Raw genomic sequence first — 17,540 nt, 5'->3', positions numbered from 1 at the left:
TGCCATATATGCTCGAGGTTATTTTAAAGAATGCATAACATGTGGAACCGATCACTTAAAAAATGCAATAATGCTCAGTGTTAGGATTCCCTCGGATGATCTGCTACCATAGTGTGGGCCCACGATAACAGTAGCGTAAGGACAGGTGGGTGGTGTCACCACGCGGAATTCGGACTCAGTGGTGGGAGAAGACTAGACGGGCCCGCTTTCAGTGACACTGCAAGCATTGAAAAAGTAAAGGAGGCGATGACAGTTGTATGCCCAACAGGCACGGTCGCCAGCCTTGCGCTCAACTTACGCCGCTACTAAAGCGTCTCTCCAAACGCTACTAATGACGGCGCTAGCTAACATTGTGTCACCTATATAAAAAACGGTGCCGAAGATTAAGGCCAGGGTCTCTAAAACCCAGGAAAACGTGGATTAGAACCAGAAAAAAATGACATGTGTCCTACTAAAAATTAAACCATGTACTATGGTGCTCCCATTCATAAGAATTTATATAAGATTTTTCAAATTTTTTGCTGCCGTGTCACCGCCGTAAGCCCTGCCCGGCAAACGATGAATGACGACAAGCTGCGAATTTACAAAACTTAAAAATAGGCCACGATGTCATATCAGAAAACCGTTACGCAAGAATCATCGGCAGCTTCATATATACAAAGAAACGGCGGACAATCACCAATCACCAGAATACAGCAAATATTTGAATATTCCTCCCACATTGTAAAACGCCCATATAAGAGATCATAATGAGATAGAAAATGACAAAACTTACGTAGGCATTGACTTACTTTCATAATGCGTACGTGGTCGGTATCGATGACCGCTTTTTAGTTCTGCTGCTGTGCCCACAAGTGTTTGTTTTCTCATGTTCAGACGCAGTGTTTTACTTTAACAGTCTCTTACTGAGTGGTGACGTCGAACTTAATCCCGGACCCCCCACAACCTGCGTCCGGAACCAAAAACGGACAATTTGGCACTCGCCCCACTACTAGTTCGTTCGGAAATTCTAGTTCCGCACCAGAGCCGGGTGTTAGGCCCCTAGTAGTCGGTGATAGCAGCTCTGACAAACCTGATGTCGCCGCTTTACTCTCGCAACTGCTGGCAAGACAGCAACAAATCGCCAGCGATATTGCTGAAATCAAGCTCAGTTTTAACAAGAGATTTGAATCTCTTGAGTCTCGTGTTGCCGTGCTGGAAAATGCTTCCAGCGATTCCAACTAACTCCGCATGTATCGGGTTGCGCTCCCAGATAACATCGGCTAACACAAGTATTGCCCTACTCACTTCCATAATTGATCATCTCGAAAATCGATCATGGCGCAACAATGTCAATGTACGGGCTAGCACAGCAAAACCAACGAAGACGCTGACTGTTTGGCGGATAAGGATGCGTCATTTTTTACTGAAATGCTACAGATGGAAGCCCTAAGATCAAACGGTGTCACAGACCCGGAAGACCGCACTCCGATTGTCCCCCTCCAGTCATTCTGAGGCTCCTCGATTCTCGTCATAAATTGATCATTTTTAAAAACGTAGCAAGCTGAAACGAGCTAAAATATATATCAATGAAAATTTCTCTCCTAGAGTGCGTGCTCTGCGTAAAAACATATGGGACGCCGCTGCTTCCTTTCGTGCTATAGGGTGTTCTACCAGTTTGAGGTTGACTATATTCTAATAAACTAGTTACGTTACTGCTTCAACGAAACATTAAATTCACTTGTCAAAGCACAATCCTCATGTTATAACCCCCAGACGCACATGTCAAATCACCTGGTTTCACGAGCAATCCCGATGAGATCCCTTTCCCGGCCTCATCTGGTTCAGAACCCTTTTCCTCTCACAGTGTACCTTCTGCGGCAACGGGGCCTTCCGCCTCCGGCTGACGTCGTCCGGTAAAGAATGAAAGTTTGGTCTTTCTAAATTTCAATGCTAGGAGCATAACAAAAAAATCACCTTGCCTCTTGTCCCTCGTTTCCGCTCATTCACCCAAAGTCACCGGCATAACCGAAACGTGGCTTCATGCTGGTGTTCTCGATTCCGAGTTCACACCCCCAGGATATACAGAAGTTCGCACTGATCGCCTCGTGGGGAAAGGGGGACGTGTCGCTCTGCTCATCCGTTCCGACTTAAAATTTGCTGTGCTTCCAGGGCCCGCCGAAACTGAGTCTGTTTGGTGTAAGATTTGCCTTGACAAATACGCTATTGTCGTTAGCATTTTCTATCGGCCTCCTGGCTGAAATGTTGAAACATGGCATAATCTCAACAACTTCATGTATAAGCACAATTTCAGTGCATCCAACTTCATTTGCATGAGTGATTTTAATGCCCCAGGTATCCACTGGCCCTCCCTTACTTCTGATAGCCGCGAAACTCATATCTGCAGGGAACGTATCGACTTTACAGTATCTTTTGGCTTGAATCAAATTGTTCAAGGTGCCACCAGGTTGAATTCTGTTCTCGACCTAGTATTTTTAAGCTCCGCCCTTTCGGATAAAGGCTTTAACTTCGAAATAATCGATGGCCTATCTGACCATCAGGCTGTTCTAGTATCTCTCGCATCCGAAGTAAATAAGCCACGATTTCTGTTAACTACGTTTCCAGATTTTGAACGTGCGGTTGACCTTTGTATTAGATGCTTTATCCGATGGGTACGATAATTTTGTTTTACTCAGCGCTTCAGGTGACATTTATGCACGAACTACTTTTGAAAACCTCGTTAAATCGTGCATTACAAAGTTTATCCCTCTAAAGACTAAGTTTATCCCTCTAATACTGACGTTACCTTAATTAACCGCTATCTTTTGCACGTATCTCGTAAAATCCGGAGACTTAGGCGCTGCAAATCGTCTAGCAATTCAGAAAGCATTATCGGGTTTAATGCGGCCCAGAGGTACCTGCGAGAGCAGGAAAATATAGCTAAAGATTCCTTTTTTCGTGTTCAACGGCAACGTTTACTATGCGAAAATCCCCGCAAGTTCTGGCGCTCGGTCCAGCCCCGCGATGCTTCCTGCAATTGTTTCAAAATAAACGACCGAATCGTAGATGATCCGGTGATAATTTCGAACACTTTTAACTCGTTCTTCGGGTCTATCTTTACAGTTGACAATCCTGTGGTACCTTCTTTTTCCACCTCGAATCCAATGTTTCCAATTCGCGATGTAGTGATCACTGCGTGTTAAATCTCATTAAATAAATGTTAATCCTCTCTCTCTTTCTCTCTCTCTCTCTCTCTCTCTCTCTCTCTCTCTCTCTCTCACTGTCTCTCTCTATCTCTCTCTCTCTCTCTGTCTCATACTTAATTTGGACACTAAAAAATGTAATGCACCTGATGGTATCCCTAAAATGTTTCTCGTTCGCTCCTCTCTTTGGACCTCTCAATACCTTACAAAAATTTTTCATAAAACGGTAAATTCTGGTACCGTTCCCAGATCTTAAAAAAATGGCAAACGAGTACCTTTACATACATCTGGAGACAAGCACGTCTTCAGCAATTACAGGCCCATCTCTCTTACCCCTTATTCCTGCAAGCTATTAGAGCATATTATTTACGAACATATTGCATTTCTCGAATAATTCCAACATTTATTCAGAGGAAGTTATGGTACTGTGACGCAGTTAATCGAATTCGCGCACGACATTACTAGTAAGATGAACATTGGTAATCAGGTTGAGGCACTATTCATTGAATTTTCGAAAGCGTTCGACACTGTACTTCACTCTAAATTACTATGTAAATTAAGCACCATATTAAACAACCCACAAGGTTATGTACAAGGCGTTCCACAAGGTTCTGTACTTGCCCCGTTACTGTTTCTACTGTATATTAGCGATTTGCCTTATAGCGTCACCTCTAAAATTCGTCTGTATGCGGATGATTATGTTTTCTATGAACCCATTGACTCTCCTGAAGCTCATCATCGTCTAAATGATTCATTTACTAAATTTTGTAAATGGTGCGGAACCTGCCATATCAGTATCAATTTTAAAAAATGTAGGCTTATGTCTTTCACGAATAGTAAGTCCCCTTCCTGCATCACTTACTCGTTTAACATACCCACCTTTAAAAAAGTAACAGAATACAAATATCTTGGTATTGCTCTTTACAGCAATCTATCATGGTCCCAGCATATTAACTTTATCTGAATAAAATCTTCAAAAAAACGAGGTTATTTAAGACGAACACTGTCCCGATTCCCCCAAAAGCACTAAATTACTAATGTATAAAACACTGATTTGTCCTGTACTTGACTACGCATGCCCCGTATGGAACCCACACAAGCAGAGTGAAATCGATATAATCGACGCCATTAAAAATGCTATCAGATTCATTTGTAATCGCTATGACCGCTACTTTTTGCCGTCCCTTGCCCTGTCTTCTCTTGAACTCACCACACTACGCACGCGCCGACTAAATGATTCTATAAAATTGCTTTACTGTTTTATTAACTCAGTCTATCGGATGTCTGACCATACCTACATTTCATTTGCCTCGCTGTCTGTTACTACAAGAAATCACACCTTAATATCAAGCCCTAGAATTGTCGAACCAACTCATTCAAATTTAGTCTTTTCCCTTTCACTGCCGAACTCTGGAATGGATTGTTCGGTGATACTCGCTCACTTCCGCTGGAAAAATGCCTACTTGCCCTTGCTGATTTGCGTTAACTGTTCTTTTGTTGTATTGCTCTGTTGATCTCTTTAAGTGCTATATTTTGTTCTGTGAATGCTCACTCCTGCCATAGCCCCAAACTGGGGGCTGCAGTATGTATAAATAAGTAAATAATAAAGAAATAAATTATGACCGGGATATCGGTCACCTTGCAGTACCACAAAGTTTGCCACACTGAAGACGGCCAAATAAGCACCGCTACTGCAATACCATACGTGGTCGTATGGTAGTCAGTTTTCATGGTTGTCAGTTTTCATGATCGCGGCTCAGGTCCGAAATTGTCTCTCATAACTTTAAATAGATGAAAGAAGCCACTCTCCCAGCTCGAAAGGAGCCTTAGAGGAACAAATGGGACCAACCATACTATGGAATATATGCTGCTACTCCAGAGAGAAAACGCCTCGACGCCATGATGGATATGTCAACAATCCAGTGGGTATCCATAAAAGCCGTTAATGCAGAAAAATAGAGACCCAAACCTACACAGGAAGTATCGTAAAATTCCGTCAAAAAAAGCTCGAAAACTCTAAGCACAGCATACGCCAACTTTGGGACGTTCCAATGGACGAAGGCAACAATTGTCGTAGTGGAGTACCATGGGAATCGCTATGAATTCATTACCCTCCTACACACAGGAACAGAAAAGCGTAAATCCTCTTGGCGATATCGGGCTATCGGGACTATCACATAGACGCTTAATAACCGTTACACACTTTTACGGAGGCATTAGTATTTTAGCTGTCGCCATAGTACCTAACCTTGTTGACGGTTCTCAAATGCACAGTGATGAGGGTTCGCATCACCTCAGCACCCGGACAAAAAGGTCTGAAAGGAAACGACGCATCCGACGAAGATCCACGAAAAATCGCACACCTTTCTACCTTTTGAGGACGATTGCTACCCCTCTATCTGAAAAATATTGAGAATGTGTCGTCATCCTGTACCTAGGAACACCACCTTTCCGCGTGACACACAGGGACCTCAACGCCTAAGAATGGAGAACCATGCGATGGATACAAGCCAACACGTATTCACAAGTCCAAATGAGTGAATATGTCAAGTAGAATACTTGCCACGTTAACCTTAAACTGTGCTAAATACAGGGTAGCACCCACTATCTTTACCCAACCTGACTACATTGAAGGATATGCTCAGTGGTGAACAAGTGAAACATCACATATTACTCTTACATCGCCACATTCGCGGCTGTCCTGGCCAGCTTGACACCTCAAGATGCGCATCAGCTGAAATTGGTGCCCTGGACTTCGGGTTCTACCCTTGGAGTCTACCTTTCGTTTACACCTTGCTCCCAAATTTGCGAAAGATTTTACTTATTAAAGGTATCTCTGCCTGTCTGTCTCTGTCTGTCTCTCTCTCGCTCTCTGCGTGTGTGTGGTATACAAATGTTCAGTCGGGCCACAACTTCGAAACACTGATACTTACCGTCTTGCGCAAACTGACCAACCCATCGCAGCGACAACCTTTAACGCCCTTATATTGAGCCACAACAGCCTAAATGGCCTCCGAATTCCCTGTGCCGCAGTGATTAAAAATCGTTGAGCTACATTATCTCTTGTGGCTGAATTGGAGTTACTGGAAAGCAGAAGTGGTAAAGCGCGAACTCCAACTTAAAACGATCCTTCCACCGCGGAGTAACGCTATTGCGTCATGCATCTGAAGACCTAAACGCAGAGGTCACTTGTAACTTTTTTGCTGTCCGATGAACGCTTGTAGGTTGCCAGTGAAAGAAGTAATTATGATGCAACTAGCTCTGTTTCCGCCATTTTATTGCGGAGCACTTTGGCGCCCGCTACTACAGTCGACAGAGCCATTGGACCCATTACTGGTCGAAGGAAACTCTGGACAGAAAGGAAAGTGTGTGTCACAAAAAAGGGTGGTATGCCGAGGCGGCACGAGACACTCCTCCGAAATTGACTGGCAGGGCGGTATGCCGGGACCCGTCGAGACACGTTGGTGAAAACCTTGGTCTAGTGGGCCAGAGAAAGGAAACGCAAAACCAGGCATTTATGAAAGCACGCGTGTTCTTTGAAGTATACAAAAAGCCAAGAAGCCCAACCCGCGTTCCATGCTGCACGTACTACAGGGCTGTCCACTTTAGGTGCGAACACGGCGCAGCGTGGCCGCGCTTCGCGGAGCGCTAGCGCATAAGCCGCGGGCGCGCATCGAAGCCTAGCGGCGCAGGCGCAGAGGGGTTTGCAGGAGGGGCTTCGTGTCGTCTGCTAGCGCGGGAGCGCGCCGTGCTCGCTTTGCTGGGGGAAGCACGCGTAACTCTCGGCATGCTTGTAGTGTCCCAGCGCACCCCGACCGCGTTGCGACAAAGCGCACTTCTCTCACTTCGCCGCGTCGTGTGGTTTCTGGGTACGAATACTGAGTGCTTCGTCTTTTCAGGTGCGCAGTCCCAGTTAAATGCATGTATTGTTGCAAAGATTTCAGAATTGGCTTGGTTTGGTTGAATGAGAGACGCTGTTGAGGAGGGCTACGTATAAATTCGGTCACCAGGATTTATTTCGTATGCACTGGTATTAAGCAGCACATTCGTGTCTGTGCATTTTGCCTCCGAGGAATTTTGGTCACAGCGACTGGGTTTCGACTTCGCGACTTTGGTATCGATGTGTGTTGGCTTTTTTCATATATAAATATCGCGCATCGTCAAAATCGTTCAAGCAGTCTCCGAGCCAGCGGGTAACGCACCCAGAGCAATCGTCCTACTCCCAGGCCGAGTCCTGGACTGGTTCCACTCTAGTCTGCTACATTACAATGGATATGCCAATGCTGGCGCTGCCCACGTGGCTAGTTATTGGGAGGCAGCGGCTGTTCCCTTTGTTGCCTGCTAAGTATCCTCCTTTCGGCTACGACCCGCACTTCCTCGCAATGGGCCTACGTGAGTAATGAAAGTGTAATCACCAGTTCCATGCTAAACAATTGTGGAACAGCTTCCCCATTCTTGAGGCCCACAAGTTCTGCATTCTTTTCTTTACCATCCACACACACACTGCCTAGCCAAACGCCACGAACTGAAAAATACCCGATGTGTTCAATACATTTCAAATGTGCTTAATAATGCAAACAATGCCTTACATATACACCAACACTTGCATTGTGGACTGAACGCATTCTGATTTCTTTTCCAATTTGCGATATTGGTTGTCAATTTCCACGAGTTCGTTGATCACATTCGAAGTCGCATCGAGCAATCTGCGAGCGTCTTCGAGCATATGACACTCCGATCAAAAAAAATTTAAAGAAGCTTGCTTTCACTCACAAGAATGGAATGGCGAAGCTGTTGTAGGTGAGCATTGCCGGACACCGTTAAGTTTGAGTATTATTTCTTATTTGGATTGTTTCGATGCTAGTAATCGTTGCCATATGCATTAAAGGGGTCGTCGTCTTCTTCGCAGTCAGTGTTGGATTGAAAGTCATCCTCAGCATTGTATCCTTCCACCATCTCTTCGTCATCGAATGAAGGCAGTGGTGGCCGGATCTTCAAGTCGTCGCGGGAAGAATTCGCACACTCGTAGCCGTGTCTCCAATTATCCATAACGGCTTCCAGAGAATGTGCGTCTCGGTGACTTCTCCCACGCAGGGTGTCCTTTCACCTTTAGCATTGCATCGTTAGCTTTAGCGCTTGAGTTTTTCTTAGATGCGCGGCAGCGCTGGACGACAGCACTGAAGTTTTTTTTGCTATAACCGGTGCACGATCAGGGGACTCGGAGGTATCCGCAAGGCGCGCACTCCTGAGCGCTCGGCATTTTCTTGCTCTCCGCTGTTTTTTGCTAAACTCACTGTTGGTGACGGGGACGCTCGGCTGTCACCGCGAAACGCGCGCCCACGAGAGCTCTTAATTTTCGTGGTAATTTTTTCTGCAGCGGCGAACTTACGGCAAGTAACAACAGCTGCGCTGGTAAAAAAGCGGTCCGGACGGCATATCAGGTAATATGGTTATCTGCGTTAGAGAGCCCATACAGAAAATAAAGCTTTGTTCCTTGACATTCGTTACTTTTAGGGTGCGGTAAATCCTGTGAAACCGACCAGGAATGGAGCTGGCCCGCCACGGTGGCTCAGTGATTACGGTGTTTGGATAAAGTGAGCCGGGAGACCAATTTTCGATCCCAGTAGCAGGTGCCGCTTTTCAAAACAGGCGAAATGGAAGAACGCGCGTTTTCTGCACTGTATCAGTGCACGCTAAAAAGCCTCATGTGGTTATCCGGAGCCCTTTTCTACAGCGTCTTCGTAGCAAGAGTCGTTTTGCGGCGTTAAACACTTTAACTCCAGCCAAACCAGCTCTGAAATGCCTCCAACAACACAACAATTGGGACCGCGTACCTGAAAAGAGGAAGCGCTCAGTTGTACGCAGAAACTACACAACGCGGCGCAGTGAGAGAAGTGCGCTTTCCGGCAACACGTTCACGGCGCGCTAAGACGGTAGAAGCATGCCGCGCAAGGCTCTACACGCATGCTTGCTTCCCATAAAAGCAAGCACGGCGCGATTTCACGCTAGCAGACGACACGAAGTCCCGCCTCCTAGCCCCTATGCGCCTGCGCCGCTTAGCTTCGATGCGCAGCCGCGGCTTGTGCGCTGGCGCTCTGCTTAGCGCGACCACGCTGTACGGCCCTGTACGTCGGTCCTTCGGGTACGTCGTCGTACCTCTTGCGTGGATCATCCGATCCACGTTACGTTTTCCCGGGACATTCAAACACGATTTACAACAACATGCCCGGAGGCGGGGAGGCGCTGGGAGATAATGGCAGAGTTTCACGCGTCGCCGTTCGTTTGCTGACCACAAATATGACCACCTGGGGATCTTTACCGTGAGCCGATATCTTGAACTCTCGGGTATTTTCGCTTTTCGCCTCCATCAGAAAAGCGGCACCGCGGCTGCGAATCTAACCCGCGGGCTTGGGCTCAGCCCCGCACTGGCTGAGCCACTGAAACACCCCGGCGGGTGGGGTGTATACCGTGCTGAGAGCAATGCCGTGCTTAATTGCTTCCAGCGGCGGGCAGTGCTGGCATGGGAAACACGTGCGCCGTCCCGGAATCCATACTGTTAACTTCACGCTTTGTTGAAGAGAACCAGTGCCCTCAAATGGTGACAAAAATGAAAACGCGCCGCCTAATTTCTGATGCACTGCATTGTTTTGCGTTCAGGGTGCAGTGGCTCGAGAATCGAACGATGAGCTGGCTGCCAAGAACAAGTGTTTGTTTGACCCCGTCACGGCCTAGTTCCCTCGCGGATTCGGTGCTTGTAGCACACAATAAATGCACCCCCAGTATTCGCCTTCAATGATATTGAATTGTAATTTTCAGAAAAATGATGATTGATTTGATTGATTGTAGGGTTTAACGCACCGACGCAACGCAGGCGATGAGGCGCGCCGAAGTGGAGGGCTCCGAATTAATTTTGACCACCTGGGGATCTTTACCGTGCGCCGATATCTCGTACACACGGGCATTTTTGCTTTTCGCCTCCATCAGAAGAGCGACCGCCGCGGCCGGGAAGCGAACCCGCGACCTCGTGCTCAGCAGCGCAACGCCTTAGCCACTGAGCCACCGCGGCGGGTCTATTCAGAAAAATTAAGAACTAAGGAAGGTCCAACCAATATATAGGCCAGTTGCCCTTGCATAACAATGTTCACCTCCCGATGTTTTTGTTTTTTTTGCAGGCACAAAATTGCCCGTAGAACCACTTTAGATGGTTTTGGCAGCACTTTAGATGGTTTTGGGCATGACCAGGTGTTCATTGTTATTTGCTCAAGTAACTGCACCACCCGCCGCGGTGGCTCAGTGGCTAAGGCGTTGCGCTGCTGAGCACGAGTTCGCGGGTTCGATTCCCGGCCGCGGCGGCCGCTTTTCTGATGGAGGCGAAAAGCAAAAACGCCCGTGTGTACGAGATTTCGGCGCACGTTAAAGATCCCCAGGTGGTCAAAATTAATCCGGAGCCCTCCACTACGGCGCGCCTCATCGCCTGCGTTGCGTCGGCGCGTCAAACCCCACAATCAATCAAGTAACTGCACCACACATGCAAAGCTATGCCGGGGCTGTGCTGCCGCCACACACGGGGAGAGGGCGCTCTTATGCACAGGGCACGCAGTGGCCCCCGTTATCCCAACCGCAGCGCAAACAGTTGTTTTCAGCGTCCTTGCGGCATGACGACCTTGGCAAGCACGCAAGCGAGGAGGGGGCGAATTGTCGCAGTGGGACACATACCCTCGCTCCCGACACATCTACTGCGCATGTCCGTGTGTTTTCCACGGCCGCTGCCAGGTGACTGCACCGGCATTTTCGGCCGTGGGTTCTGTGGTTCGTGGTCCATGACTGTATGTACAGTCGCGTGCGATTTGAAGGTAATCGCGCGAGCTTCGACCGATAAAGGCGATAACGCCCCCGCGCGGCCTTTTTCGGAGCGACTGGGACCTAGTTTATGCATTCTCCTCTCTCTCGGTCGCTGTTCCATCAAGCAGTGATCACTCCCGCGGCTAGTAAACCACCCTTTCCGCTTTGTGGTGATCTTGTGTGGTTGCAATCACATGTGCGTTTTCTTCTTGGTTATCGTGAGCAACAATATCACCCATTGTTATAGATGTCCAGTATTTCCCGAGAATGCGTTTCTGCGCACCCTTTGGACAACTGCTGTATAATACCACGAGTGCGACGTCATCGCTGCGTGCGCGATAAAAAAAAGAGGAAGGGGTTATTGATTTTGCTGCTGGGGTGATGGCTGCTGGAATAAACAGCGACCGAGGGAGAGAAGAATGCGTAAGCCAGGAACCAGGCACAGTAAAACAAGCCGCGTGGGGGCGTTATCGTCGTGGTCGGTCGACGCTCGCGCGATTACCTTCATATCGCACGCGACTGTACACCCGCCCAATTTTTTAGCAATATCATGGGAGCGTCGACCGTTCGGTCGATCGGCGCCGCGTGATGGAGTGATACGGCAAACTCGGCGAGAGTAGCCGCATGCGCACTAAGCAAAGGCCGCTGCTGTCGTCGTCTGCTAGGTTGTTCCAAGAGCAGAGGGCAGCCCTCCTATTTTGTTATTCGCTTATCAAACTTCCTGCCATACTCGAAATTTTTCTTCAAGACCAGGAACGTGGCGCCAACTAAAAAGAGTAATCGGCGTTTCAGAACGCAAAGTTCGTTGAGCGCAAGGTTCGTTCGGCAACGCTGATTCCTCTGTTTTCAATTGGCGCCGCGTGCCTGGCCTTCAAGATACATTTCGAGTGCGGCAGGCAGTTTGATAAGCGAATAACAAAATACGGGGGTGGCCCTCTGCTCTTGGAACAGTCTAGCAGATGACGGCAGCAGTGGCCTTTGCTTAATCCGCATGCGGCTACTCTCGCCGAGTTTGGCGGATCACTCCAGCACGTCGCGCTGATCGACCGAACGATCGGCGCTCCCGTGAAATTGGTAAAAAATTGGGCGGGTGTACCTTGCTGCTATTCAGAAAGTTTTCACGGGTGTCGGAATTTTTGCGACGCAGACATTATACAGCGACAACAAAATTTGCCTGAAGAATCCCATACGGCGCGTGAATCGGTAGGGTAATTACGGGCTGTCAGTTCAATATAGCTCTAATGAAGGGACAAAAGAGAAGTAGAAAGCGCCCGTGCCAATGAAGTTTACTCCGTGATAACCATAGCCACGCGGTAAACACAGACCGCCAATGCTTCTTCAGAGCCGCGGGATGTCTGTGAGGACATTTTCTTTCTATTACGCCTCTTAAGATTTGATCCCTCTTATGATAGGCGCTCCTGCTTTTCTGCATGTCCTGCTTTGATATCTCCCAAAATTGGAAGCTATCGCTCAAAATTATAAAGGTCTTGCATGTTGATCCACGGCGTTCTGGGTTACAAGAGGAACAATTTAAAGAACGCAAATGGATGAAGTAGGCAGCATTGCGCTCGAGTTGCCCACCTCGTCCGTTTGCCTTGTTTAGACTGGGCCCTTTCAAACCTAGAGCACAGTCGATTAACATCCAAAAACCACTAGCCGAATGGGTTACGAAAATTACAAGGGTCTGTCAATTCAGCGCACTCAATACGCGCGTATTGGTCGAACTTGTGAACGCAGTGGCTGAATAGCTGACTAGGTAAGCGTAATTTCTGATCGCTAAAGAGCGAAAGAAGCTTGTTTTTTACGACACGTGGGGCGGCATCAGCACTTCTGTATTTTCTTGCCCTCCCCTCGGCGTAGCCGCGCAGAAAATCTGATATGAAAGCTGGAACTCACTTTCAATTGAAAAAAAGGGGCTTGTTAGTAAGCATGCCCTATGTGTTACTCGACAATACCGCACAGCCTGTGCCACAAGCCATTATGACAAAGGACAACGAGTTGATGCATATCACGCAGCTTCGGCTATCACAGAGCAAATATGCTCGGCACGAGCACTTTCTATTTCTCTTTTCCCACAACAATCCGAAGTGGTCGCCGTAGCTTCATAGCGAACAATGCCACACCGATTAAAAGCGCAGCCTCAAAAACACGGTCGACTTTTTCTTCCAAGAACTATAATTCACCTACAGATACGCACTTCATATCTGCTGCTTCATTCACATTTTCTGGTCCCTTTCAAATGCTTTGTATCGGAAAAGGATGCATCGAGAAGCCGGCAACACCATGCCGCCCACGAGCACTATACGCAGCATGACAACGGCAGCGTAACCAGTGTCACTGGTTAGTGTGACGCTGCCCTTAAGAAACTGTTACGCCCAGTCTGTCACGCCAGCAGAGCGACAATTAAATGTATCAGGCCGACGGTGACCTTGCGAACACACCCTCGAACGCCGCTCCTTGGTTCCTGACGCCGCTGCTACGCTGCCTAGAAGTGCAAATCGACCTAAATAGGGGTCTTAATTCGGCCTCCGCTTGCGTGATTCTTTCAGTTCTGCGCGAACCTGTACATCGGCATAAGTGAGAAAATGCACTGACCTCACGTTTCAGTAGCCGGTCCTTAGACAACGTTGACCAGACGACGTCGTCTTTTTCCAGTGGCTCCTTGTCCAGGGGGCAGCGGTTGTGTTCGGCGACGCAGCTTTCGTAGCACGGCCGACACAGAACGTGGCGGCAGGGCAACAGGGCAGTCGCGGAACGCACCAGGCCGCAGGCGCTGCACACTCGGTTCGAAGCGATGCCATCCACGAAATATGTGGGCCTCCAGTCGAGGCCTGGGCCGAATCCACATACGGTGTATGTCTTCGAAAGGGCCATGCCACAAGCTATCAGAAAGCACTTCTGAAGTACTACGGCCCTTCAGCTACCGCACCCGGTAGTCGCGTGCGATTTGAAGGTAATCGCGCGAGCTTCAACCGATAAAGACAATAACGCCCCGGCGCGGAATTTTTCAGTGCGTCTGGGACGTAGTTTATGCATTCTCCTCTCCCTCGGTCGCTGTTCCTTCAAGCAGTCATCACTCCCGCGGCTAGTAAACCACCCTTTCCGCTTTGTGGTGATTTTGTGCGGTTGTAGTCACGTGTGGGCTTTCTTCTTGGTTATCGCGAACAGCGATAGCACCCGTTGTTATAAATGCCCAGCATTTACCCGCAATGTTTTTGTGCGCACCTTTTCGAGAACTGCTGTAAGACCCGACAAGTGGGAAGCCATCGCTGCGTGTGTGATAAAAAAAGAAGGGCTTACTGGTTTTGCCGTGGGAGGGATGGCCGCTTGAGTAAACAGCCACCGCGGGAGAGAAGAATGCGTAGACAAGGAACCAGGCGCAGTAAAAGAAGCCGCGCGGGGGCGTTATCGCCGTGGCCGGTCGATGCTCGCGCGATTACCTTCAAATCGCACGCGACTGTACAGCGGTCGCAGTATATGAAACTTGCAGCAAGTGGAGAGACGGTCTTGAACGGCGAGCATTTTTTTGCCGATAACGCAAACTATCCATTTCGCCATTCCTGGTCACGGCTGATACAGAGCTGCTAGTATAACTCTAAGCAATGAAAACACGCCGATAAAAGAGCAAATAATACCGTGGTTTGATGCGTCATACATTATCAGCAGTACCCAAGTAACGTCCACTGCGTTTTAGCTCGAACAGCTGAATTTGATCGACGATTTTTCCTTTGCTACAGACTCACAACAAGCTTGTGCAATCTAGTCCGTGCAACCTGCGTGAAGGAAAACTATACTTTAATATTTACCGATCATTACGCGTCCTGAACAGATTCTGTAATAAAATGAGTGCGTCTGTAACGCCAATGTAGAAACTTTGGCCCTGAATTGTCTCCCGATATATCGTTTGTCCCAGTCAAGGAGGTTAAAAAAAATTGCTGGAGTGGAAGGGGCGCCCGTAAAGTGAAGCCGCCGCGACGCCATCTTGCTAGGGGAGAAGACGCGTAGTTGTTGCAGCGCGCGTTCCTTGCGTGCACGAAAAAGTGTTGTTGATTCGTGCGCGCGCCATGTAACGAGATCAAAACAAGTATGGTTGGTTCGTGTGTAGCTTACGGTTGTACAAACAGTGCGAACCTGGCCCCGGGAGTCGCATTGCGCACGTAACTTGCACGCGTGCAAGTTGATTCCAAACTGCGGTCATGCTCGTTGCATTGTGTCGCGTAGTATGCGCCTTCAATGTTTAATTTCTTTGCTGCTAGGCTTCCGAAAGATGTTGAGTCACTGTCCTTGGTCAGTGTCTTTTGTTTGCCATTTGAGAGTATGTTTTAGCAGTTTAATTGACGTCTGGTATCATAAGTCTGTCTTCTTTCAAAAAATAAACACTTTGTTTCCAAAAATACAAATTGGTTCATCTTTTTTTGGTAGTTCGTGTCACTGGCAATGTAACCTCATGGTGTGATTTACAAGAAAGATGGCTGGTTCTTTTTTTGCTGTTTATTTGTGTGTTAGGGTGGGCAGCAATGCAATGAACGTAATAGCATTGGTTGCTATCATACACTCATGAAAGTTTTCTGTATCGGTTTTTTATAACTCCATTATTTCTATTATCACAATAACTCTGGGTGTTTCCTCTTGTTTTTCGGAAAATGCTGCATTTTCTGGTCATGACTGCTGTTTTTCACATTACAGTTGTAACTCTATTGCTTTTTGTTTTTTTTTGTTCTTAGAACTGTCACGATCAATTTCTGCATTTGAACAGTTTAGAATAAAGAAGCTAAACGAGTTCTTATGTATTTTTTACTTTGTGGCAGCTGCATATCTGAGCCATAAGGTGAAAAAAACAATGTCCCTGTACTCGGAGATCTGACTTTTAACGAAATTTTTGTGGTAGAAATCAATACGGAGACGTCGGACTTGGCTCGCAGTGTTGAATTAGAGCATGAGAATTCCTTACGTAATTTAAAATCGCTGGAAAAGTCGGCAAATAGTGCTGCAAAGCAATAGCATCTGGTTTCTTTCCCCGAGCAAGATGGCCGCCGGCGGCTTCAGCCGAGCCCATTGGTTGGTATAAGTGACTTCCACTCCAGCAATTTTTTTTAACCTCCTTGCAATTTTTTTAACCTCCTTGGTCCCAGTACAGCACCGAGACAGAGCCTTCCACGCGTTTACTCAGCATTCATAATTTCCCAAAACTTTTATTGGCATTGTCTTCCTCATCGTCGTGATAAACGCGATGGATCCACTGGAATTTCACAGTGAAGCCTTCATGCTTGAGCTGCTGTAGTATAACTAGGGATCGCTGACAGGTTTTGTCTACAGGTATACCCCACTGCAACAGGTGAAGGGCTAACTTTCAATCGCTTTGCGCTGCTCAGCACGAGGTCGTGGGTTCGATTCCAAACCGCGGGGGCCCCTTTTCTGATGGAGGCGAAGAGCAAAAACGCTCGTGCGTACGAAATTTCGGAGCGCGTTAAAGATCCCCATGTGGTCAAAATTAATCCGGAGCCCTCCACTACGGCGCTCCTGATCGCCTGCGTTGTGTGGGCGCGTTAAACCCCACAATCGAATCAAATCGACTTTCAATCGCTGAATATTGCGACATTTTGCCCTTCAAACCATGACAGTTGGCGCAACGCAGCGTCTATGGCAATACAGTCACTCCCGGTAGATGAAACCAAAAGCGTCACCCTGGCAGCCGACGAAATATTGAAACTGGGTATGAAAAACGCCGCTGCGCACACTCCACATTTTGTGTCAGCCGATCCATCAGTATATATGTGCAGAGTATACGTACTACCGTTTCAAGCGCTCCAGCACCAGTGATTGTGCTTCAGCAATAGGTATACAACGCTTCGATCGCATATAAGGGATGATGAATTCACAATCACCACTCTCCTGGGACCAAGGCGTGTCCAAGGTAGCTTGTTTGCAGTAAGGAGTGTTGCTTGGCGAGTTGTTTCATATTACGAAATAAGAGTCAGCGCCGCGAATGACACGGACGGTGAAAAGGACGAGACGGGCGCTAAGCCGCAACTGGTTTTTTATCGAAAAGACGGCCTGCATTCGGCGTAATCACAAACGTATGCTAAAAAAAACTAACATGCTTTTGGTGAAGGCACAAATCAACAAACATCCAGAAAGTTCTCAAGGAACGGACACTCTTTTGCGCAGTTTAGCAGAAATGCCACGCTCATGCGTGGCATTGCTCTCTTTCGCTTGATGTATGAGGCTTCCGCTACTTCACGTGCAGTGACGTCCCGACTTTGTTTGAGAATTTTTGTTTTATCCAATTCTGGTACACAGTGACATTCTTTGCAGTGGGACGGCAAGTGTGATACGGTCCTGTATTTCATGGAGAGAGGGTGCTCTCGTAGTCACTTATTAACCCATCGACAAGTTTGGCCGATGTAAACTTTGCCACAATCCAACGGTATCTCGTAGGCAACACCTTCAGTGCAGTTTACAAAAGGTTTAGCATGCTTCTTATCCCATCTCTTGGGACGTTTCTTTGTAAGGTCA

At 47.7% G+C, this 17,540-nt stretch overlaps 1 protein-coding gene across 1 annotated transcript in view; it reads right to left on the bottom strand.

The window, feature by feature from the left end:
- The window catches only part of LOC144176604 (TNF receptor-associated factor 6-like), a 57,394-nt gene extending 42,919 nt beyond the window's left edge, over positions 1-14,475 (bottom strand). Inside the window, exon 1 of the mRNA XM_077705222.1 lies at positions 13,620-14,475. Coding sequence (XP_077561348.1) covers positions 13,620-13,898 — 279 coding nt within the window. The 5' untranslated portion in view covers positions 13,899-14,475. The remainder of the gene's footprint in view (positions 1-13,619) is intronic.
- Between the last annotated feature and the right edge of the window lie 3,065 nt (positions 14,476-17,540).

Source organism: Haemaphysalis longicornis, unplaced genomic scaffold (assembly GCF_048455015.1).
Source record: "Haemaphysalis longicornis isolate Haplotype H1 unplaced genomic scaffold, Haemaphysalis longicornis Haplotype H1 scaffold_1, whole genome shotgun sequence".
Lineage (NCBI taxonomy): Eukaryota > Metazoa > Arthropoda > Arachnida > Ixodida > Ixodidae > Haemaphysalis > Haemaphysalis longicornis.
This window is presented reverse-complemented; position numbering and strand designations above follow the sequence as displayed.